The 25,887-nt window shown below is 37.5% G+C and overlaps 1 protein-coding gene across 4 annotated transcripts in view; it reads right to left on the reverse strand.

The window, feature by feature from the left end:
* The window catches only part of SEC24D (SEC24 homolog D, COPII coat complex component), a 117,402-nt gene that overhangs the window by 24,216 nt on the left and 67,299 nt on the right, over window positions 1-25,887 (reverse strand). For all 4 annotated transcript variants that reach the window (XM_033215113.1, XM_033215116.1, XM_033215115.1 and 1 more), the window contains exons 9-13: window positions 23,073-23,211; window positions 19,403-19,518; window positions 12,013-12,137; window positions 7,006-7,197; window positions 6,333-6,426 (exon numbers count right to left, since the gene is read on the reverse strand). In XM_033215113.1, the coding sequence (XP_033071004.1) occupies window positions 6,333-6,426; window positions 7,006-7,197; window positions 12,013-12,137; window positions 19,403-19,518; window positions 23,073-23,211 (666 nt within the window). The remainder of the gene's footprint in view (window positions 1-6,332; window positions 6,427-7,005; window positions 7,198-12,012; window positions 12,138-19,402; window positions 19,519-23,072; window positions 23,212-25,887) is intronic.

A 25,887-nucleotide genomic window follows, 5' to 3' on the forward strand; every position in this document is an offset into this window, starting at 1 on the left:
AGTAGACACCAGGAACCAGCCACGAGGCAGGATGCCAAAAGGAAAAGTGTGGGATCAAGATTATATAAGCAACAAAAAGAAGAGTCAAGCTCCATGACAGTCAAGTCAGCATTAAGAATCAATATTTAAAATCTTATTTAAGGAGCTAAGAAGTAACCTACTAAGCAACATTTCCTGGAATTAAGTATGATTCAATATATTGTCCTTTCAACCCCTGCCTTTCACCAAACCACACTGCACACTGCTCCAGAACACTGCCTCTGAAGTGAAGACAATGGCTCTGATCAGATATGTGGCTTTTATCCTTACGAATCCTGAAGAGCTGAGCACAGTAGCTCATGCTTGTAATCCCAACACCTTGGGAGGTCAATGCTGAAGGACTGCTTGAACCCAGGAGTTTGAGACCAGCCCAGGCAACATAGTTTATTTTATAAAAATAAACATTTTTATTTTTGTCTCTACAAAAATAAAAAGATTAGCTGAGCATGGTGGTGCATTCTTGTAGTCTCAGCTACTCAGGAGGCTGAGGTGAGAAGATTGCTTAAGCCTAGCAGTTTGGGGCTGCAGTAAGCTATGATCGTGCCACTGCACTCCAGCCTAGGTGACAGAGCAAGATCCTGTCTGGAAGGAAGGAAGGAAGGAAGGAAGGAAGGAAGGAAGGAAGGAGAAGGAAAAGGGGAAGGGGGAAAAGAATCCTGAAGGCTTTCTAGTACAGGATAATGTCCACAGTCCTTTATCTGGGTGGGAGCAGGAAGGGTGAGAAACAGTGAGATGAGCTGCTACCAAACATTTACTGCATGCAGCTCTGTGCCAGGCTCTTCACACATATTTTCTTTAACACCCACAATCTTGTTCAGCAGGTACTATTGTTTGCATTTTAAGAAAAGGAAAACTGAGACTCATCCAATTTGCCCCAGGTCACACAACCAGTAAATGATAGCTTTAAAGCCCCTTTGAAGTTGAGTCTCAATCTATCTTTCCAGTCTTATTTCCAACATGTCCTTACCCCTGACATCTGCTTGCACTGGAAGTTTTAGCCACACAAGCTTCTTGCTTTCCTGGGATACACCACATGCTTTACACACCTCCATATCTGTGCACATTCTGTTCCCTTGGCCTGGAATCCACTTCTCCAGCTCTCTGCCTGCAGCTGTTATTTGCAAAGGCACAGTTGCAAGATGTGCAGTAAGTGCTACTAATAATAAGGTACTTAGGTTTGTGAATAGCTCTCTTAATAACAAAGAGAGAGAATTCAAGGTCAGAATTCAAGGTCAGAATCTCAATGTCTCTCTCAGTGAGTGACATTCTAAGCTCTGTGGAGTGGGTCAGAGAGGTGAAGACCCAGCTGACACACTGAGAAGGGGTGTAACCTGGGGCCTGCTGTCTTGTCTCTGCTATGGCCAGTAGTGAGCAAAAATGTGTGTGCTTTGATCTTATTGTTGCATGTATCTTTTACTGAAAATTACTGATAGATGCAACATTAATAAGAACATAAGGATAAATGAAGAAGCACATGTACGAATCTACAGGTATATATATTGCATAGGAGAAAGAGACTAGCAAGGTTTTGGCCAGTAAAAACACATAAGCTCCAATGACCAAATCAGAGTAAAATTTACAATAATATTGATTATAAAATGTTAAGCATGTTGAAAACTCTGAAATTCTATGATTGTGAATTTATCATTTCTGTAGCTTTTGTTTGCTTGTTTGAGATGAAGTTTCACTCTTGCTGCCCAGGCTGGAATGCAATGGTGTGATCTTGGCTCACCACAAGCTCTGCCTCCTGGGTTCAAGTGATTCTTCTGCCTCAGCCTCCCGAAAAACTGGGATTACAGACAAGTGCTACCAGGCCCGGCTAATTTTGTATTTTTAGTAGGGATGGGGTTTCTCTATGTTGGTCAGGCTGGTCTTGAACTCCCAACCTCAGGTGATCTGCCCACCTCGGCCTCCCAAAGGGCTGGGATTACAGGCATGAGCCACCATGCCCAGGCCTGTAGCTTTTTTTATTATAAAAATGCTTTTTTAAAAAATTCAAATATCAAAGAGGGTATAAAGCTTTAAACAAGTTTACCTTCTCCTCAACTTTTCTTGCCTGGCCTGCCCAATTCCTGTAAGGCATTCACTGTCAAAAATAATATTCATTTAGATAGTCTCTGCTCATATTAATATTGCCATTTTATACTATAGCAGTAAAGAACATGGGTCCCACCTGCCATGATCAGAATCAGCTATTTTATTATCTGAATGACACTGGACAAATTACTTAACTTCTCTAATTCTCAGTTATCCCACGACACAGGCAATACATTAAACTATACAAAATATTGTTGGGATAATTACATCATCTAGTACATGGTATTAATCATAATTAAACATACTTAATTATCTTGTTAATATTACCTACAGTAGGCTGGGCACGGTGGCTCATGCCTGTAATCCCAGCACTTTGGGAGGCCCAGGCTGGCAGATCACAAGGTCAGGAGATCAAGACCATCCTGACTAACACAGTGAAACCCCGTCTCTACTAAAAATACAAAAAATTAGCCGGGCATGGGGCGGACATCTGTAGTCCCAGCTACTTGGGAGGCTGAGGCAGGAGAATCGCTTGAACCTGGGAGGTGAAGGTTGCAGTGAGCTGAGATCGCGCCACTGCACTCCAGCCTGAGTGATAGAATGAGACTCTGTGTCAAAAAAAAAAAAATTACCTATAGTAAAACTCTGAGGGAAAAAAAAAAACCAGGGCCCACTAGGAAAAAAGGTCTATATTGTTTAAAAAAGCCATATTTATTTATTTTTCTTATAAAATGGTTAATTTTAGATCCATAATTTCATAAACACACCATTATATAGTCTTTTATAAGTAGCAAATTAATAAAAGATAAAGCTCCTATGTATTAAATGTTTTATTCCCTACAAAAATTTGTGTTTTCACCAAAGCCTGACTCTGCCTATAGGAGCGACTCATACAGAATTAATGAATGCCACATATCATTCTTACCATGGCAGAAAACAGGTTGAGAGAAGCTGGCTTGGAGAACTCATAATTTGAAATTCAGCTCTGACACCCTTTCCTCTGAGAGACATGTTATTAACACCCTCCACAGAGCTTATTATCTCCATCTGCTCTTCTTTATAGAAAAGACTATTTGAGAATTAATTAAAGGCACTTGTATCACAACTTTAAGTATTCTACTGTCTTCCCTTGTAGATCAAGAGCTCCCTGAAAAGGAAGGACCTTGATTTTGTGTTTCTCCAACCCCCATTGAGACTACCACTTTCCATTCTATGGTGCTCCATAAACCATTGTGCAAGGAGCATTGTTTGTGATGCATTCCCCTGCAATCACATTTAGTATGTATTATGGATAAAGATAAATTCCCCCCAACTTGTCATGTATTTTAAACATAACCACTAAAGGTCATTTTCCTCCCATTTTTTTTTTCTTCTTTTTTTTTTTTTTTTTTGGCCAAATCTTACCCCCAACTTTATGGTGGAAATAATAGCTAACTCAGAAAACTGTTCTTTGGCCAAGTTAAATGACAATGGCAGCAATTCATGTATAGTTGAGTTATGAAGGTCAGATTTTGAAATAAATGCAGATTTTGGAAGACTATGTGGGGAAAAAAAGTGCTATGAGTACAAGATGCTGTGGATATGGAAGCATTTACAACAGAAAAGAGTACACTGAAGCCTTTAGCTGGATATTTCAAGGACTTTTTAAAAAGACACATAAGAACTTTCCAAACAGTTGCTGTTTATCTTCATGACAAATTAGCACAGTTTTTGTCTACTCTGTTTGCTTCAAGAAGTTTACTACTCCTGATTATATAAAGATTTTACTTGGCATCTAGCTGATAGAAAATAAAGCTTTAATTCAAATAGGGGAGTACAGTTCTGAGGCGTTTTCACTTGAATACACAATAAGAAAGCTTTCACTTTATGTTCTTTCCATTTCTACTCCCTGTGCACAGGGGATGAGACTCTCATCTCTGGTCTTCCGGGCAGAATATCCTGAGTTAATTGGCTGACCAGCCACAGTCCTGGGCTTTCCAAAGTTACTCTTTGCCCTTCTCCTACCCCCATTTAAAAAAATATAACCAATGGTATGACAGAGTTACATCTCTTCCAGCACACTGTAAGCAGCCTCGGGGCAGGGATAGCAGTGGAGCATCATGCAGCCTCTGCATGAAACTGGCACTGGGGAGAACAATATTTACTTTGCCAGCAGGGATGGTAGTAACTGCCACTGACATTACGTCCAACAGTGTCACTTTGTAAAGGTAGTTCCTTATCGATTTAAAAAGAGTTATGTACCTTTTATAAAGATAGTTCATTCTACTTTGTAAGAACACTATTATACTACTCATTAACTTTGTATTTATGAAGTTATCATGAGTTGTTATATATTTAGATATGTTTATTCTCATTTTTAAATGTCAAGGTAAAAATATACATTACTATCACAATAAAATTACAGATATAACAAAAAATAAGATGCAAAAGATACGAAGAAACATCACATCGGCTGAAAAGAGCTGGACTCTAGTAAACTGGCTGATAGCTGACTATACTGATTGCTGCAGTCGTTGGACTGCATAAGCAACCTTGGAGAACATGGCTATTAAAGAACATAGTGCTTTTCATAATGTATCATAATTAGTATCAAATTTCAGATACATAGAATGCATGTACACAATTTGCTTTATACATTTTTCCTTTTAAGCTGTCAAGCAGCGTCTAGACCTCTTGTGGACTGCCAGTGTGGAAACCATTGTTGTAAGACAGCATTGCTCCCTTTTAGAAATGAAATATGGGGTTGAGCTGGGACTCTACCCTCAGATCCTCTGGCAGCCTGGGCTGTACAATTCTACTTTACTATGCTCTCTTAATTGGTGAAATATTAGCTAATGAATATCTACTCATCCTTCCTTTCACACACAAATCCATGAACGTAATATTATTCCCAGTCCTAACTTCTTAGAGTAGAAAGACTTGTATGGTGATGTATAACAAAAATAATCCTTTCAAACTGAAACAGAAGATATTTGTTTGTAGTAACGTGGAATAAAACAAATTCCCTTCTTTTTGAAGACCAACCAATTATTTGTTTGCTTCTGTTAGGTGAGCCCTAATATCTTCAAGTTGCTTTATGATATTTGTTATTAATTTTATGTTAAATTAACATATATTCTGAGACTTTTTGAGTGATATCCACAATAGCCTTTGATCCCATAAATGAATACTCTTGCAGATTAAAAAAACCCAACAAGAATCACTGTCTTAGAACCAAGTTATGCATTTAGATAAAAAATTATGTGGGAAGTGTTTCATAAACTCAGTTCTGTAATACAGTTGTTGCTGTTATTGTTGTTATTACTAAGCAGTTTATTTTAAAAGTTAATTTAAATTTAGCTTTAATAACAACATTTTAAAATTAATTTTAGAAACTAGCTGTCATGGCCAAAGTGGTTTGACTCTTGTGTTAAGGTAATAATGATGATTTAGAGTGAGGGTTTTGTTTTTTTTTTGAGACGGAGTTTCGCTCTTGTTGCCCAGGGTGGAGTACAGTGGTACGATCTCGGCTCACCACAACCTCCGCCTCCTGGGTTCAAGTGATTCTCCCACCTCAGCCTCCCAAGTAGCTGGGATTACAGGCATGTGCCACCACACATGACTAATTTTGTATTTGTAGTAGAGACAGGGTTTCTCCATGTTGGTCAGGCTGGTCTCGAACTCTCAACCTCAGGGGTCCACCTATCTCGGCCTCCCAAAGTGCTGGGATTACAGGCACGAGAGTGAGTGCTTTTTAATCATTATGCCTTCTTCAGTTTACTGTCTTCATTACTATGAGAATGATCAGAGTCATTTTGGGCTCAGCTTCCCAACTGAAGACATGGCCAACCTCTCATCTACTTCTGGCAATCAGCATTCACATCTCTGTCATTGACTGTCACAAGACCTTGGCCTGGCATGTTTGAAAATTCCATGGCTGTGGAGGGTGATATGGTAATCTGGTAGATCTGATATTGTTGGACTAATTTTAAAATAGACCATATAAAGTTCATATAAAAGCCAGAGGGAGGAGCTAAACTGGAAATCCTGGCAAAATGAGTTGCTCAGATGCTAACAGTGCTGGAATGGACACGCTGGGAGCAATCTGTGGTTTTGGCCGTTTCCTCCTGAGATTTGAGTGGAAGTTTGGAATAGCTTCTAGTGACCCACGTGTTTTAATGAAGACTGTATTTTCTTTCATAAATGAAACTTTCTTTCTTTTTGTCTCTCTGTTTTTAAAATGTATTTACTAGCAATCAGAAGTGGATTCTTCTCACCTTTAGTGCTTCCATGCCAGCCTGGATGACAGGAGCGAAGACAGTCTCATTTTCATTAGAGTCTGCAAACATGTCTGGAATCTGGTCCAACAAACTATAAGACATGAGTAAGCAAAAGGTTTGAAATGTTTAGCATATTTTAATACACTTCAAGCATTAAATCACTGACATTTCAAGCCTAAACACATATGGTATTTATTTGACACCAACACCTATAGGTAATTTTCCTTAGGAAATGATATCTTAGCATGGCTTGGCACCAAAATCTATGATTTGAATGGAACATTTACAAAATCACTCTTTGTAGATATTTTTTCTATTCACTGCATTACTGATCTCTTAGACCATAAATTCTTGGAACAGTGGCTATATCTTCAGTTATGACCATCATCAATACATTCATCCACATATAGGAAATATCTCCCTTGCAATACCTTTCCAGAAAAAGAGGAAGAACCGATAGGGGTTGAATGTGAGTATTTAAAAAATTCTTTCTCTTAGATACTGGTCTATATTTTAAAAAGACGGACTTAACATAAATGATAGAGTTTAATAATCCATGTCTTAAAACCCCCTTGCTAATGATAAAACAATGTATGATTGAATCAAAACATGGTGCAATGAAAGACAGACACCTGATTTACTTTTAAATTATAATACACTTGATATTTACTTATGAATCACAGATTGAGATTCTTGATAGTTGACAAGGAAACCATCCAACAAAGGAACAAAGACTTCTCCAACATCAGTCACCACCATCATCTGAGGCTGGGCCAGATTACTCTTCACATTAAAGAAATGGAGAACTTTGTTATACGTGATAAAACCCACTCGAATTGCAGACATCTCTTCTTGCTCTTCCCTGTAAGGAAAAAAAAAAAGTTTTTGAGATGCTTTATAAATTTAGAATGAAAAGGAGATTTCTATCTGAAATTCAGTAAGTGTGTCTTCTATAAAATACATAAAGACATGTTTAAATTTTTTATCTTACTTTCTGTTAGCAGGTGTAAACAATACTAGTCATGGCAATGGGGGATAGGAGTTATTACAAAAATAAACTGATAAGGAAAAAAATCCTCAAAATTCTAGGTAAAAATCGAGTAAACACTTGTTCATATTTCTGTAATATATTTATTTTCAATCTATAGAAAACAATAATGCTTTTTTCATGAATAAGCTAGGCTTATTACATTCCTTATAAACAAGGCTCTCTCAAAAGTCACCAGAAGGTCAGAAGAACAAATGGAATATTTGAAGCCAGGGATGAGGAAGCCACACTCATATTACTAAGAGGACAGCTGCTTTTACTGAGAAAACACTTGCTCCTCTTCTCTGATTCTTTTCTTACACATCAGAGAATCTCAACAGAAAACAGGCTAGATTTGGGGAACTATATACCTTATAAACATGTAGTATAAATATATAAAGTAAGTTACATTTATAAAACGACAGTGTAATTGTTATTAGGTGACCATTTATGATGGTCATGGCAAAGCACTTTTAAAAAGCTCCAAAGCTCCAAAACTTTAACAAAAAGTAGATTTTCTTTTTCAAGGAATTCCAAAATGAGGCCTTAGTATTCTAAGTGTAAAGGCATGAATGCTCTCATTCCAGTCTACAGTCTATAGTAAGTACATTCAGAATTTCATGGTCTGAACTTCAGTTTCATGCTTGCTGAGTGCATTGTACAGTCTATTTTTCTCTCCTCTAAAAGAAAACACCTAGATATTATTGATGCCCTTACTAATTTTCAATGGAGAATATTATGTAGTGCTCAATGGTTAAGGGAAAGACACAAAACATACATGCCACTTTCTTTGACCATTAGATGTCAGCATAATTTATTTTGATTAAAGGACAACTTTCTTGAAAAGGAACCTGGTTTGCCCAGCTTCTAAATTTTGTATATGGCCTAAAGAGTTACTCGAGTACAAGGGAGAGGAAAATGGAAGTATCTAGATGGAAGTATTTCAAGTTCAAATTGCTGATTCTGCTGCAGACTTACCAATTTCTTTGATATGTCAACAGAGTACAGGCTGACAAGGTACTGACTCTGAACTGTGTTTTCTTCTCTATTTCCTTCACTAACTGAGGGTATTTGTTCTTCACTGGGCAGTTTAAATAGATTCTCATAATCCCTTCCAAAAGCACTTGGAAACTGTTTATATTCTGGACACTTGCAAAGCTTTCAGAAATGAGAATCCCTGTTCTTTCTAACTACACATACACAGACACACACACACACACCTCAATATCCTAAATGGTGCAACTTTATGCAACTAACCACTATGTTATACTGCATCCATGCTCGCCCCAACCCCCACCCGATTCATTTGAATCTTACTCTTCAAAACCAATTGCAAATTCTTCCTCCTCTGTGAAATCTCCCCTGATGCTACCAATTAGAAGTCATTTTCTCTTCTAAACACCTATAAATCATTCTCATTGGGCTCTTAGCATAAGGTATCTTTTAGTAAACATTTCATGAATCCCTGACTACATGCTAATAAAGGGCAGGATCCAAAGCTTATGTTATCTGTCCCCTGAGGGTCGAGTACAATGTGGGGAATTCGATATTTTATTGAGGATGATTATAATGATGATGAAAAACTGGACTTGGGATGGCAAGTTAGAGCCCCAACTGATAACTCAATAGTATACATTTCTTCCCAACTCCAGTTTAGTGATGTCACCCTGATAGTTTAGAACCAGCCTGGCTAGAAGCACTGACACCATGGATTGAGCTAACACTACAAATCAAGGCTTTATTTTATTTATTTATTTTTTTTGAGAGCTTTTTTTTTTTTTTTTTTACCAGCACTCCACTAGTTAAGCTCCCATTTCCCAGTAAAACTTTTTATGACATTAGGTGAAAAATATCCCAGCTAATCACAAAGGGCTTTTATTCTCTTTTAATAGTTAATTTAGAATCAACTAAGGCAAAAGACACAAAAGAAAATCTACAGAGGAAAATCTAGATCACTATTTCCCATTGGATTTGGACATTTTCAAGTGACGGGAAAGGAGTATCCTGGGATTCACAGGGTTCACTTAAGATCAAAATTAATGTTTTTTAAAAGCATCTAATCAGAACATCCTACATTATTGCAAAATATTAGTCCTGGTCTCCATGGGAATTTTTTTTTTTAATTTGTTTGAGAAACAGAACCGTCCTAAAATTTTCTTCAACAGTATAACTGCCCTATTAAATCATATCCAGAAGAAAACTAATTTTCAGCCTCTCCTTTATATTAATTCTAGACAAGTTTTATGAAGTTATAGAAGAGATTTCATAAAGACTAATACATTGATTTTTTTTTTCAATGATTACTTCTCTCATGCTTGCCCCATCATGGAATGAACCTGACAGAGCAATACAGAAGACATTAGTAACTAGATGAACCAGAAAATTTTAAGATCTAGCATTGGGAACATTTTAGTTACAGCAGCATTAAAAACAGACAGACAAAAAAAAAAAAGCCAAATTAACTAAAGAGTTTGAACTGAATAACAGATGAAACATTTCAAATCTTTTCTTTCCTGTTCCAGAGAAGTCAGAAAAGTCTGGTGACCTTGAGAGGCCAAAGGTATAAATTCAAAGTTAAATAGTAAAGAATGAGGCCTTCCTTTTTCAAAAGATCACCTAATAGATTAACACACCCTAAATGTTAATCAAGACTTCTGACTGTGCTTTTCAAAAAGCTGTTTGGCAAGTAGATCAAATTGATGACAATCTTACCATTAAAAAAAAAAAGTTACATATATGCACAGCCCAAAATAAATTTCAGGGGATAACAAACAACCAGATTTGTTTTAAAAGATAAAGGAGAAAAAGGTAATTGGCTTGAATAAAATCTTTTAAAAGAGAGATCGGAATAGTGGCAGAGAAAAACCAACAGTATCCTTTCATTTTTTTCTCCTATCTTTACAAAGTCACACATCTCTGCTCCAATGGGAAATAAAGTCATAATGACACCAAAGGAAAGAGTGTGATTTCATAACTTATATCAAAGGCTATTAGCTTCATATCACCAGCGCTGATAAGGAACAAGGGACTGGTGAAGTAACTGTCTAGGATAATGGATTAATTTGAGAGAAGGAAAAGAGAGAAAGACCATTTCCAGAAATTAGAGTAGTTTTCTTTCATGCTAATCAAGTTCAAAATTCAGATTAAACCAGCCCCATGAGAGAGTTCTGTAATAAAATATATCATATTCAGTGGAAAATCCATACTTCTCAAGTTTCCTTAAGAATAAGGTAAGGGAAACTACAGTCACAAACACATCTGCAGGCATCAGATGACTTTCTTATGCCACCATCTTCAACTTGCTCCCAGCTCATTCTTCATTTTATAATTTAGTTTGAAATTAACTCGGTGTTTTTTAAACATCCCCACTGCTTTTCCAAACCATCTTTGAAAATATTATGACTTCAGCTTCACAGATACAAACAAAACTACTCCTGGGAGGTCCAGAGTTCGTTTATCTGAGCCTCACATCTCCCAAAGCACCAGTCATACGTGCAAAGAATATAGAGGGGTGGGGACCCAAAGATTCATGGAGCTCTAAGGGCTGAAGCCAACATCCCACCCTCCAGAAAAACATCCTTTTCCAGAACAAAGATTGCTGATGTTCAGGGAGAGGATGGGACACGTAGGGACTAAGTTACAGACAACATTTCCCAGCCTGTTCGTATTTCCTCGCATGAGGGATGGCATTCTCCCTGCTCATGAATCTCCTTACTAGATGTTATTCCTCATCCTAAACAACTAGCTTTTATAATAAGATAATTTTAAAATAGCCATGTTTGATATTAGTTTCAGGAGAGGCAATAAGACAGAAAAATAAAAGGATAGTGCTAGTTATTCCCTGCTAGTTTCTAAATATCTCTCTTAAAAGCTTTTATTCAAGCCAAGATACATTTTTTCCTCTTTATCTTTCAAAACAAATCTGGTTGTTTTTTCTCCCCTGAAATTTGTTTTGGGCTGTGCATGTGTGTAACTTTATACTTGTTATGGTAAGATTGCCATCAGTTTGATTTACTTCTTTGTATTAAAGCAGGTAATATGCCAAACAGCCTTTTTAAAACACAGTCTGAAGTCTTGACTAAGGTCGAGGGTATGTTCATCTGTTAGCTATTAGAATTAGTTTCCCACCTTTCCTTGCTGCCCTCTTGCAATGCAAGGAATGTGGTGCATCTCAGGCTGTTAAGTTACAGGACACAGAGGCAGTAAAGCTGCAAATGGGTTAGACAGCTTATCATAAGGGCAAAAGGAAACTGCTTAAAAATCTACCATCTCTGCCATAAGACAACAGTTCAGTTTCCTGTCATCCCTTCGAACTCTGCCATGCTCAGCAACTACTAGTTTCCACTGGAAAATCAATGCTTTGAAAAGTGAGTAACACATCCAACGTCTTTTCCACCACACTGTTGGGATTCTTCTCATAATTTATAATGTACTTCGAATGTTTTTTACCAGTTTGTTTCCTTTGCTTTGTACAAAAGATCACTCTAACTTTCTAAGGACTCAAAACAATGGTGCTGTTTGATTTATGACTAATTACCCAATGTCCTCATTAGCAAAAAATATCAATTGGTCATTCAGCACTTATCTTGTGGCCAATAAATTAATGAGGCAATAATGTATAAGTTGTAAAAAGAATGACAGTTCCCTTACTTTGGAAGTTTTTCCAGCATGGTCTTCAATTCTTCACATATGAGCTTGACAAGTCCATTCTTTATGTTACTATATGAAACATCAATCATGAAGATAAAGGCTGGTGGATTGGGAGGCTTATTCTTCTATAGGAAAGCAAACACATCACATAAATAGATATAAAGTAAATACATTGCATAATCAAATGTCAATACTCATCAGAAATTCTTGAAAGTTATCGGATGTTTCATTTAATATTTACGATATAGCATCTGTGGAATTAAATCATTTTTCCAGAATATCTAGAGCATCTGGTTTCAGATGCTATTAAAAAGATAAAAGAAGTTGTTTATTTTTCAGGGTATGACTTGGGTCAGTATTGAATTAGATACTATTATGACATCTAGCACAGAAGGTTCACTTTTGCAAAGCTTTATTATTACAGTTGCTGAAGGGAAAGTACAGAATTATGGCCAGACTTGCTTGTAACTCTCTGCCTTACAGGTCGAAATATGTTTGGCACACTAACAAATTATACTAAAAAAGAGTACACATAATAGTGTTAGTTTTTGAAACTGTAATAAAACTTCATTAACTTGGATGTCACTATTTTAGACTCTCTTCTTCTATCAGCTCTTTCCATTTTAAAGATATGAAATTGTTTAGGAAAATATAACTGTATACTTTTAAAAACTGTACTATATTTTTAAGCACTGACCTAGTTTTTTACATATTTGTGGTAACATAGAATGTTAGGCCTTTTATCTGTTTAAAACAATCACTGTGACATACAGCAGCTGCTATGAAAATGTTTTTTAGTTGCTGGTCCCTTTACTGGCTGGTGTTCAAATAGCTTTTAGGAAGTGATCCTTCAGCTGCATCTTACAAAATATTTAGAAAAGAGAGCCACAGGCAAACAACTCTAGTGACCTACACTACAGAATAAAGAATTTAGACCAACTTAATTTTTAACTTTATAATAAACAAAAATGTTTTAAAATTGTATTGTAATTATTTTAAAATTAGACAACAATGTCTGTAAATTATCTTACTGATTCATTCTATATCCACTACAAGGCTAGATATAACTTTTTAAAACAAAATCCTTCATTTTAAATAAAAACAAATTATAGGACTTAAAAATCATCATCCTGAAAACTTTTACCAAAATCAGACCAACAAAGAAATGAAGGAACTCTGCTGTCTATGTGAATACTTTTTATTGCAAATCATTCCTGATTCACACCTACTTTAATTCACAGCATAGACTTATGCTGATTTATATCAGCATATATAATGGATGAAAATTACAACCATTTCCATTAGTTAAACCAAAACCTCTTTGTGACAAACCCAAGTGTGCTGTACCAATCTCTTCTATCAGCATTACCAATTCCTCATGGAATATTTTCCCTATCTCCAATTTGCACATTTCTACAGAAATGCTTCACTATAACTGGTTTTTGAAATATTCAAAATTAGTTCATCACTCCTCTAAATCACATTCTCTTCCCATTTCTCTATATGGGAATAACATCACTACATGCCAACTCAAGGCTTGAAAGTGTGAAATTAGATTGGGCTGTTCCTTTTCCTTCAATAACTGAGTCCCATTGTTTTCAGTTTCAGAATGATTCTTTAACGATGTTTTGGCCCATCCCTACCCATAACCATCTGAAAGCTTGTCATCTTGTGCCTAGGTAACTGTCAGGGCTTTATCATTAGCTTTCTTAATCTACTACCCTACCTATTCAATCCAGGTGGCTTTGTCCAGCCAAGCTTAACATGTTTGTACTCTATAAAATGCTGGTTTTCTATGCCAGCTTACTAAAACCGCCCTCTTTAAGGTCACTGAACCATCCAGACTGCAAACTACAGTGACTTGAAATAAAAATCCAGCTCTCATCCTAGATCTCTTCTATCTCTTTGCAACTTTAGGCACACCAGACCACTTTGGCTCTCTTAGCTGCCAGGACACTGGAACATCATTTCCTCTCCCAGTTCTCTAACTGTTGCTTCTGTTTTTTATTTTCTCATCTTTATCCAACTTCTCTCCTCCCACCCACGTCCATCACAGAAATCTTGTTCATTTGCTCAGTTTTAACCAGCACCTCTATATAGGCAACTCTTCAAATTCTCTCTCATCGTGATTCCTTTTGAGCTCAAGACCAGCATTCCAATTAACTACACATCCATATAAAAGTTCTGCCAGCACTGTAGACTCAAAATTTTAGAGATTATGACAACATTTCTCCCACTATACTGGTCTTTCCTATAAGAAACTTATAAAAAAACACAATAAGCTAAAATAACCTGGGCTTGAAATCTCTCTGTCTCCATGGACTTGTCCACCTCATTTAGCATCCACAACCAGTTAATTATGAAGGCCCATGTGGCTCTTTTAGTTCCAGTAGCCAAATTTAGATCCTCAATTTCTCTTTTTCTATTAATTGTGGCAAAGAAAACATAAAAATTGCCATCTTAACTATTTCAAGTGTACAGTTCAGTGGCATGAAGTACACTCACATTGCTGTGCAACCCTTACCACCATCCATCACAGAATGCTTTTCAGCTTGCAAAACTGAAACTGTGCCCACTAAACAACCTCTGTTTCCTCTCTCCAGCATCTGGCAATCACCATCCCATGTTCTGTCTCTAGGAATTTGACTACTCTACATACCTCATATAGAATCATTCCATATTTATCCTTCTTGTGGCTGGCTTATTTTACTTAGTATAACATCCTCAACATTCATCCATGTTGTAGCATGGGTCAGACTTTCCTTCCTTTTTGAGGCTGAATAATATTCCGTTATACATATATACCACATTTTGCTTATGCATTCTTCTGTCGAAAGACACCTGGTTGCTTCCTCCTTTTTGGCTATTGTGAATACTGCTACTACGAACATGGATATAGAAATATCTTTTTGAGACTCTGCTTTCAATTATTTTGGGTATATACCCAGAAGTGAGACTGCTAGGTCATATGGTAATTCAATTTTTTTTTTTTTTTTTTTTTTCAGATGGAGTCTCGCACTATCACCCGGGCTTGAGTGCAGTGGTGCGATCTTGGCTCACTGCAACCTCCACCTCCCAGGTTCAAGCGATTCTCCTGCCTCAGCATCCCAAGTAGCTGGGATTACAGGCGTCCATCACTATGCCCAGGTAATTTTTATGTGTGTATGTGTGTATTTTTAGTAGAGATGGGGCTTCACTATGTTGGCCAGGCTGGTCTCAAACTCCTGACCTCGTGATCTTCCCGTCTTGGCCTCCCAAAATGCTGGGATTATAGGCATGAGCCACTGTGCCCGGCCAGTAATTCTATTTTTAATTTTTTTGGGAATTATCATACTACCCTCATTTTCTCTTAGTTGGACAACTACATTAATTTCTAATGCACCCTTGCCTCTAATATCTCCTCTCATTATACAGACTGCTGTCAGAATAAACTGTCTGATGCTCAATATAGATCACAATGCTACCTTCTCTGAGAACAGGAAGTTTACTGAGTCCTCAGAGCCTAGCACAGAGCATGGCACCACAAAGAGTGTTCATTAACTGTTGACTGAGTTAATGGATGAATGAGTGGAACAACTCCACCTTCACCTTTAATTGTTCTCATGGCCTACTGAATTAATGTAAGTTCTTCAATGGCCTGACACTCAAGACCTACCATGACACTCATTTAACAAACATGTATAAAAACCTAAGAAATCAAAGATACGATGCTGGACCCAGGGGAAAATAAAAAGATAGACTGTGTCTCAAAACAACGTCCCAGCTTTATTTCCCATTATTCCCAATACGTGTTCTCCCAACAATTTAAGTGGCTGACATTTCCAAAATATCTCCTGTCCAGAAGTCACAGACTAGTGGGCTTAAGCCAAGAATTTGGCTGGAAAGTGTTTTGCTTGGCATAGTGTTTCAAAATATATTTGAATTTGAATGTGTTCTGAGGGAAGGGGAAATATACTCTGTAATTATCCTGGTCCACGTCACTTCATCTACAATGTCTGCCTAGCCCCTAAAGAAATCTGAGTAAATTGTCAATATGTTTGTGAAACTGTTTCTGCTCACTGTTCTAGTTACCGTGTCCAGGCTCATAGTTTAATCAGCTCAAATGTCACTTCCTCTATGAAGCCTTCCCAATCCTGTTTTCTTATGGCACTATGATTATTCTATTCTTACAGCATTTATCATATTTGAGTTTATATCAAAATTATATACATTTCTTACCAGGTCTATACATTGTAAGTACCTTGAGAACAGGTTTATCATCCTGCTAATTTTGTTATGCCTTACAGCACACAGACAAGTACCTTAGACATGTTAGGCATCTGGTAATGTCAAAGTGAATTAAGTGAAGAAACTACATTTTTGTTCAGAAAAAAAAAAAAGAAAAGAAAAAAAAAGCTGACTTGGAAGGAGACTTCACATTTCAAGTACACTTTACATGTAGATATATTCCATAAACTTATTAATGACAAACTCTCAGTTATATGACAAAGCTGAGGCCTTTTTTTTTCCAAGGCAACTCCAGGATGATTGTGTTAATACTTGCTCACGTATACACAATGTACTGATTAGAAAATAGGGCTTCTGTGGTCACACAGATACGGTTTTCAGTCTGGCTCCATTACTTTCTGGATGTATGGCCTGAAGCTGGCACTTACGCAGTCTCTAAGCCTAAGTTTCCTCAAATAATGATGGTACGCACCACATGGGTTCACCGTGAGGACTAAATGATACGATACATAGAAGGAATTTAGCCTACAGCTTGACACATGGTAAATGTTCAATAAATGTTAATTTTACTATCTAAAATCAACATTAAGGTGAGCCAAGATGAATAGGAAAATGTGATTTTGTAATTCCTCTTTCCAAGTGCATGGTGTAAAAAATACACGTACGGCCGGGCGCGGTGGCTCAAGCCTGTAATCCCAGCACTTTGGGAGGCCGAGACGGGTGGATCACGAGGTCAGGAGATCGAGACCATCCTGGCTAACACGGTGAAACCCCGTCTCTACTAAAAAAATACAAAAAATTAGCCGGGCGAGATGGCGGGCGCCTGTAGTCCCAGCTACTCGGGAGGCTGAGGCGAGAGAATGGCGTAAACCCGGGAGGCGGAGCTTGCAGTGAGCTGAGATCCGGCCACTGCACTCCAGCCTGGGCGACAGAGCGAGACTCCGTCTCAAAAAAAAAAAAAAAAAAAAATACACGTACAAATTAAATAAGTTTTTTCATTGTCTGAATAGCTAAGCCAACTCATCATTATACTTCATTTACATTTTAAATTATAATTAAATTTGAAGATGTTTACAGCATATTTATTATGAACTCTACTTGGAATAATAAAAGGAAGATTATGCTTACAAAAAGTTCTTCAAAATGTACAATTTTTATTTGGTTCCTTGCCTGGCTGGGCGAGATTTCCCATCAATTAGACTTCTGGAATATTTCCAGATAACAGAGTTTGAAGATACTAAGAGTTTTGTTCCCAGAAACAGATTTGACTCTTTGCCTAAGTTTCTACTAAAAAAGCATATAATCAAGATCATGTCGCTTTTTTGGCAGAGAACTAGAAACTGAGAGCAGGGTTGGATTTATACTATGGTTGCAAAGATCAGCGAACAAATTTTCCATCATTAGTTACAATGGCTTTCTTACATTTAATTAAAACATTAAATGTTTGTGTGTTGCCCAATGATTCTCCTTCAGTTAACAGCAATTAGGAACACATAAACTGTCCAAAAGTCACTGTATTTTAGGACATGCTTCTTGCCTAAAATAAAGCATCTGTAGCAAAAATATTCCTAAATTTCCCCAAGTAGGTTCAGATGTTGCAATATCTTAAACTAATAATGCATTACATTTTAACAACTAGTTCTGTGTAATATATTGCAAAATAATCATATGAAGCAGTAAAATAAATGCAATAAGTTATGTTAACAGAAAAAATTTTAAGGCCCAGTCAACTGAAAAAAATTCTAGTTAGGAAAAATGTTCATTATCATCTACACTCAATACGACTGCTCCCCTTGCAAACATCTCTGAAAGAAATCTGTGGGTCACAAGCTGTTTTCTGGGAATTGGGCATTAGTAGGCACTCATTTTTAGAAGAGAAAATAAGAAAATAAGTTAGAATGACCTGTTTCTTCAAGTCCACACATGGTGCTTCAGATATGTGCTGAAATCCGAACGATACCCAAGAAGATGTGATTTTCAAATCAGTGAAGAATTTTAAAGCCCTGCAAGGTACCCATAATGGTGTCATTGTGATACTGGACAAGGGAAATGGCTAGTCCTGGGAATAGTGATATCCGCAAATTCATTCTTTGATTCATTCCACATACACTGATCAACTCCTATCCTGTGGTAGATAGTGTGGTAAATGTCATAAAGATGACTAGGATATCAGAATCTATGAAGATGGCAGACATGTAAGAAGATTTAAATTCCATGGGGATAAATGCTAAAATAGAGATACAGACCAAATTCCGTGAAAAAACAGAAGCTATAGTAAATAATTACCATGAAAAAGACAGAGAAAGTTGCATATGCATACACACAATAAAATTTCAGCCAGGCATTACAGAAAAGGGAGGGGTTTGCCAGTTGGGGTATGTATAGATGTGACAGGAGAATGGAAAGATATTCTGGTCAAATGAACATCTGGTATAAAGGCATGGAATTGTCAAAGAGGCTGAGTTCAGAGTACATTGTGAAAAGTTCTGTATAACTGAAGATACAGCTGAGGTGAGAGTTTGGGGGGCAACGCTTAACGGCCTTATAAAGAAAGCTAAATCTTTTTAAATTTAATTTTTTAGAAAAGAAATAACCAATAGAGGTTTATGGGAGGCAGTGAGTGTGGAGGCGTGTCTTATGGTCACATTATAGAGCAGAAAAATCAAAGGCGAGGATCTCAGCCTGCTGAGATAGACAGTGTAAGGGGGATTCTGAGAGCCCAAACCATTGTGGTAGCAACAGGAGTGAAGGGAGGCACAGAAACACGTCAATAGTCCTACTAACAAGTTTGGTTGAGCTCTTCTCTTGGATGGGAAGTTTTCTGAGACTCTTTACAGAATAAGGGAGGCAGAGGCACCATACGGAACTATTGCATTAAGAACCAGCTATATTCTGTCTGGCAGGGAACAGAAATTATTATTTTCTATTTCTAACATCACATTTCAGCTTTTAAAAATAATCCCTCCAGTAGATGGTTTGGCAGTTGAATCATGTTAACAACCTAGAAGATGGGATCTGTGTGTTATGCATTTCTATCACTCCACACTCCACGGTACCACAAAATGCTTTGTTTGCGAATCAAGAGTCAGTTCTTTACATATGAAAGTTATTCACTTGAATTTAACATCAATGTATAAACACTTGAAGTTCTGGGAACACTTACTCTGCAATAATCCAAAGTGGCAACATATTCATAAGATCCTAGAGATAACTCTGGTTTCTCATAGTGGTCCAGTCTTCTTCCAATGTGGTCCAGATGTTGGAAATAGAATGATGGAACTAATAAAAACAAAATAGGAAAGAAAATATTTTGTTTTCATAAACAGACAATTTAGTAAGTTCTCAAAATTTATTATGGGAGGAAAGGAGTTAGCATCAGAAAAAATGTATTTTAAAGCTGGAATGTAGCATATTGTAAATACCTACTATTTTTAAAATATGTCTTGGAAAAGAGGAGGGTTCCTCTTCTATAAGTTATTGATGACAAAGAACGTTTATGATTTAGACCATCCTAGAGAAACAGGGTATAAAAGTATTGGTGTTTTTAAGTTGTCACAACCCAAATTCAATTGTCCCCATTTTATTACCTCTTTTTTTTTTTTTTTTTTTTTTTGAGACGGAGTCTCGCTCTGTCGCCCGGACTGGAGTGCAGTGGCCAGATCTCAGCTCACTGCAAGCTCTGCCTCCTGGGTTTACGCCATTCTCCTGCCTCAGCCTCCGAGTAGCTGGGACTACAGGCGCCAGCCACCTCGCCCGGCTAGTTTTTGTATTTTTAGTAGAGACGGGGTTTCAGCGTATTAGCCAGGATGGTCTCGATCTCCTGACCTCGTGATCCGCCCGTCTCGGCCTCCCAAAGTGCTGGGATTACAGGCTTGAGCCACCGCGCCCGGCCTTATTACCTTTTTTAAAAAGAATTCTGACTTTTCTATTTGAATTTTTAATATACCTAACAGAAATAAACATTCGTTATTTGAACTATACTATGAACTACAATATTTATTATGCTTTAATTAAGAGCTGTCTTCACCCATGTGGAGTTTGCATGGTAATCTTTTAATGTTTGGGCTTAAAGTGGAGAGGATTACTGTATTAGGGAAAGACTACACCACTAAGATCTCAGCTAAGGAACTTTAATTTGATTCAAATGTCTAAGAAGGTTAGTTCTGGCAAAGATCTGGAAGTCATCCAATAGCACACGAACACTTATGAGTCACATACTGAACACTTGGACAAATATGGCCTGGTATCTCTGTAAAAACGAACTCCTGTTGCCTTGAGATTAATAGGGCTGGCTACTAAACCACTGCCAATAAAAGTATTCAGAAAAACTACCAATGCTCTGGTTTTAAGCTTTTTGTAAAGAACAACATTACCATTGTAAAAACCGTACAAATAATGCATCTCGTTTTTAAATCAACAATTCGGCATTATTTATTTTTAGCTGTGAAACTGACATAAGAATAACAAGCCTGTTTTCTGAGGTTGTTCTCTTTAAAAAAAAAAAAAAAAAAACCCCCACTGAGGCTTGATTTTTCTACGTTGTTACTGTATCATGGCCATTTCTTTTAAAGTAGGTTTTATAAGGTTCTTATGCACATATGGATCTCTGAATTTGGAAGATTCAACTTCTTGAAAAGATTACAGAAGTAGAAACTGACAGGCTCAGCTGAGCTAAGTAAGCTTTGAGGGTCTTCAATTGCTATTTTGCTACATTTAGATGAGATGGAGGATGCTGCCTTGGCTATCTTAGAATGCATAGTACAGTAGTTTCCACATAGTATAACATACAATTCATTCTCATCTACACACAGAAATGTAATATGTGAAATGTTTTCCTTTTAAATTTTATTTTATATTCATTAGCATTTAATATTGTCTATCATCTTTTATAAGCCAACTTTCAAGTCATACCATAAATCAGGCACTACCCTTTGGCCCCTGTCTTCCTGCATGTCTCTGACCACACACACTCCCCACTGGGCAATCTCTGGACACTTTGCAAGGAAATAAGAGTGGAACCACGAAAGCAAGCCTGTTGGATCCTTTCTAACTCCAACAAACCTCTGTCTTTGTTAAACCTAAATGAAGAAGATAGTTGTCAGCATACATCTATGGGAGTCCGGCTTCCTTATAGGGACAAATATTTAAGCCTAGTATGAATAATTCTATTGGAAAATAAACATGGCAGCTTCCTAGGAATGGATACCTGAGGGAACATAATCTGCTGTGTTGAGACACAAGAATTCTGAGTCATTTTTCTCCTCCTGGAAGTGGCTGGGCCTTTTAAGGCCCTGAGCTGACACTTTGGGTAGGAGGCCAAAGAGTCACAGCAAACTGAAGATCCTTGCTGCTCTTCATGGTGGGTATGATTTTGGTCACCTTTCTAAGAAAGTTGGGGGCTTGGGTGGAGACATCTGAGGAGCTGGTGGGCTCGCTGCAGGACTCTGTCCAAATGCTTTGGGAGAAGCCTCTGTCCCTTCTCAGGATTTTTTCCTCTAAAACTAAAGCACAGAGAAATGAATTGTCACAGGGTTCCTGAAATCCAGGTTCCAAGACTGAATGATAGCCATGAATTTGGATGCAGATTTCATCCAGGTTGAGAGACGAAACAAGATCTTCCTTAGAAAGAGAAGTAAGGGTAGAGAACTAACAGAATCTGGTCTCAATGGGATATCCAATTTGCACTGCGTGGAAGCCACAGTTAATGCAAGGAGAGAGACGTACCAAGAGGCTTAGGCCATAGTCTGGGATGAGTCTAGAAGCCAATGATTCAACTCCACAGCAACGTGAATTTAAGAACTGACCAAAGGTCTGCATGAGAAGAACTTGCAAGGCCAGTTTCTGGCACCCTAAGTTGGGTAAAGTCATGGACTGTGTGCGTGTGAGATAAGAGGGCAGGGAAACAAGAAGGCAAGCAGCGCTCTCCCACCAAAGAATGCTCACACAGGCAAGATGCCATGAATGCAACGATGTAGGAGGAACACTGTCCCCAGCTCAGTTGGCATTAGGGAGTAGCCAGCACCCATGTGTAGAACCACGTGTTCACAGGCAGACAGTGCTATATGTTCTTCAGATCTAATTACCTGCAGGGAAGCCTGTCTACAAAGATAAGAAAGAGAGAAGAAAACTCATAATAATCATCACATGGTTCAAAAAAGGTCAATGAATATAAGAATGTTCTCAGCCTCAGTATGTACCTCATTTAACAACAAATAATGAAAAATGCAGAGACATGCTATAAATGTAATAGATGTGAGAACACTTTCAGCAATGCTGCAGTTTTCTTCAACATCAGTAAATTCATACTGGAATAAAACAAAATACAATGAATATGAGAAAGCCCTACGTTCCTTCCTCCTTAAACAATCCAACATTTACATCAGCGTGAAAAAAAAAATCTACATAAGTGTTAAAGCCTTTGGTTATACCTAAGCTTTTCCTAAGTATCAATGAGCTCATATTCAAGAATAACCTTGAGGAGTGAAAAAAGAGGAGATGTCTCCCAAGTTTATCATCTGTAATCACAAGAGGTAAAAATCTTTTCTTTCTCACTGAGGCTTTGTGGAAGGGGATTAAGAAATAAAAATGTTCTCCCAACATTTAGTTTTCTAAGAAACATTTCAACTTCCATGTGTGGCTCATGTAGTTACCTAAGGTTCAAAGGGGCTTAAATTTCCCAAACAGAGCCTGTCATAGTTGGTTTCCTTCTAGAGAAATTATAAAGAAGGTACTGCTATATAGAAGAAAGAATGTATGCTTTTCCTAAACTAAGAAGTACAACACATTTGACTTAATAAAGAATTTCACAAAGAGCTTTTAACGGCACTGCTTACCATCATTCACACAGTTGCAAAATCCACACTGATATCTTCTTCCTCCTTCGATGAACTGCATAAATGGGCACATGTAGGCCTTGCACCTGTTGCATCTGACTGGTCCACTCTCACCGTGATTTACCAAGTAAAGGGGACTCTATGGAGAAACAAGAAAAATTAAATGAACAGGTGAGTGTAGGATTTCTAGGTATTATAATTTGGAAAGTCTTTTAATGGCAGGTTTTTTTTTATTTTTTTTATTTTTTTTTTGAGACAGAGTCTTGCTCTGTCACCCAAGCTGGAGTGCAGTGGCATGATCTTTGCTCACTGCAACCTCTGCCTCCAGGGTTCCAGCGAGTAGCCTCAGTCTCCCGAGTGGCTGTGATTACAGATGCCCGTCACCACGCCTGGCTAATTTTTGTAGTTTTAGTAGAGACGAGGTTTCACCATGTTGGCCAGGCTGGTCTCGAACTCCTGATCGCAGGTGATCCACCCACCTTGGCCTCCCAAAGTGCTGGGATTACAGGCGTGAACCACTGCACCTGGACTAGTGGCAATTTTTAAGGAACTCAACTCTTAGCTTTTGCCCCAAGACAGTAAAAATGTCTTTATTGATAACACATGAATTCAAAGCCATAAGATGTTGTCCAGAATATTCAAACAAAAGTTAATTTATCTCATTTATAAGGATATATCAATATATGTATATTTATGTCTATGTGTGTATGCATATTTGCCAATATGTGTGTGGAGACAGAACATACAGTGATGGTAATAATACCTAATTATTCTTACATTAAAAACATTCTAGACAACTTACGTCACACATTTTGCTAAGTTTCTTCATAGATTATAAATAAAGAGAGTTAGGTGCAGAGCAGTATGCTGCCTACATAGTTACCCCAAAGCACATCAACTATTTCTTCAAAAATGCAACTATTTGAAGAAATACGCAATAATGTTCATTTACTTAGGCAAGGAGGCTGATTCTACCTTTTCTGTTACTTTATCAGAAAGAAATGTTTCACAGAATACTCACAGTGTGGCTGGCCATGCTTTGCCAGAACTGAAAAAATAAATCATTCAATTGCTTCTTCCTCATAAACATACATAGAAAGCATGATACATCTTTTACAGTTTAAAAGTAAAAAAGTTCAGCATTAAGTCTGCTTTCCCAACACTTATGGCTTTCAGGAGAAAACCACAGAGATCCTTGTTTTTGTAAATCTCCTTAAAGATAACATTTAAAGAAAAACTTGAGAATTGCAGGCTTTGGCATGTCAATTTAATTTTTCTTTACTGAAAAATATATAAATAAAGCAGACTGCTTTTGAATGGAGGCCTGAAGAGCAGGAGGTCAGTGGAGTGGCAGTATCAGGCTGTTTTCTGCTCTAGTCTTAGAAAACCGAGATCCCCCATTGTCCCTGCCCAGATGTTCAACATGAAAGCTGAGGTTTCAGAAATCAGTTGGGTGGTCTCAGAGCAGAAAAAAACAGGTTTAACACAATACTCAAAAGAATCAGGGGAAGGATTTAAATTTTTTCTTTAATCATTCCTCTCTATTTCTGCGCTGCCCTCTTCCTCACTTCTTGCCTCAAGAAAGCCAGAAGACAGATTGGATTTTCTTGTTTATGGTCGCTTCTGATCCACAGCACGGGCCTGACTCTGGTGCCCCACTGGTAGGGGTTGTGACAAGGATTAGGTGAGTAATACATGTGCAGTTCACAGCACTGTGCCTGGCAAAAAGTAATTGGAAAATTTTTATCCAGAACAGTCTTTCCTCTCTCAAAACCACTCAGCTCAGGACAGAGTCATCTTTGACAGGAGGATAAGTATGAGATGGGCTTCAGGTCCTGAAGGCTACCTGGTCAGTTACTGTAAAACATTATTGTAAAAATGATCTAGAAGACAGAGAATAAACTTTCAGGAGATTCCGATACACTCTAATGGTTAAAAGTTGAGAGGCAGAATGCATTTTTAAAACACTCTAGGAATTTTATTTAAATACATAGTCACACATACAGATTCAAATAGCTGATGTATACACCACTCTTTCAGACAAATTTTTTGTTAGAAAGGCATATAGTGACAAATGTTTGTTCTCTTCAGCTGGTAATAGGAAGAAATTATTTGAGGAGGCAATAGAGAAGCAGACATGCAGGTACAAAAAAAGATTCTTAGAACAATAAATGCAGACCTAGAAGAATAACAAGCGGGAGAATAAGAACCTGCTGTTCAGGTAGCTTCCACTGGATTAAAAGTGCAATTACCAATCATGACTCCAGTTACTGCTCTGTTCCACAACTCCAACCTCTGAGACCAGGAGATGCTTTCAGAAGTTAAAATTGGGAGAAATTCTGCAGTTTCCATTCACTCAGCCAAGTTTACTTTTCTCATCCTTTTATTTTCAAAAAGTTCAAAGGCTGTAACAAATCCCCTGATTTTAGAAACCAAATATGATCTAATTATTTGCTAGACGAGCCAAAAGTAATGGAAGGAAATTTGACCTTATTATCACTGATATGATTTGCTCAAAGCCAGGCCCAGCCCAAAGTTACTGTGAAACTGTCGGCAACAAACACCTATGCATTCCGGTCCTGGCAGATTCAAACTTGCAGGACTGAAAACGAATGTCTAACAAGAAACTGGAGTCAAGTCATGACTGTGTCTAGGCTATTAAATACACTTACAGTTTTTTCAGTTTTCACTTTTTTAGAAACCAGATGATGGATAGGTAAGTAAGGTCTTCAGACAACTGAGGTGACAGTAAAGAATGTTAAAAGCTTTTTAACTGTTTACATTTTATTTTCAGGCAACAGGGCAAGGGCTTCTA

This window comes from Trachypithecus francoisi, unplaced genomic scaffold (assembly GCF_009764315.1).
Source record: "Trachypithecus francoisi isolate TF-2019V2 unplaced genomic scaffold, Tfra_2.0 Lachesis_group1, whole genome shotgun sequence".
In the NCBI taxonomy this organism is placed as follows: Eukaryota; Metazoa; Chordata; class Mammalia; order Primates; family Cercopithecidae; genus Trachypithecus; species Trachypithecus francoisi.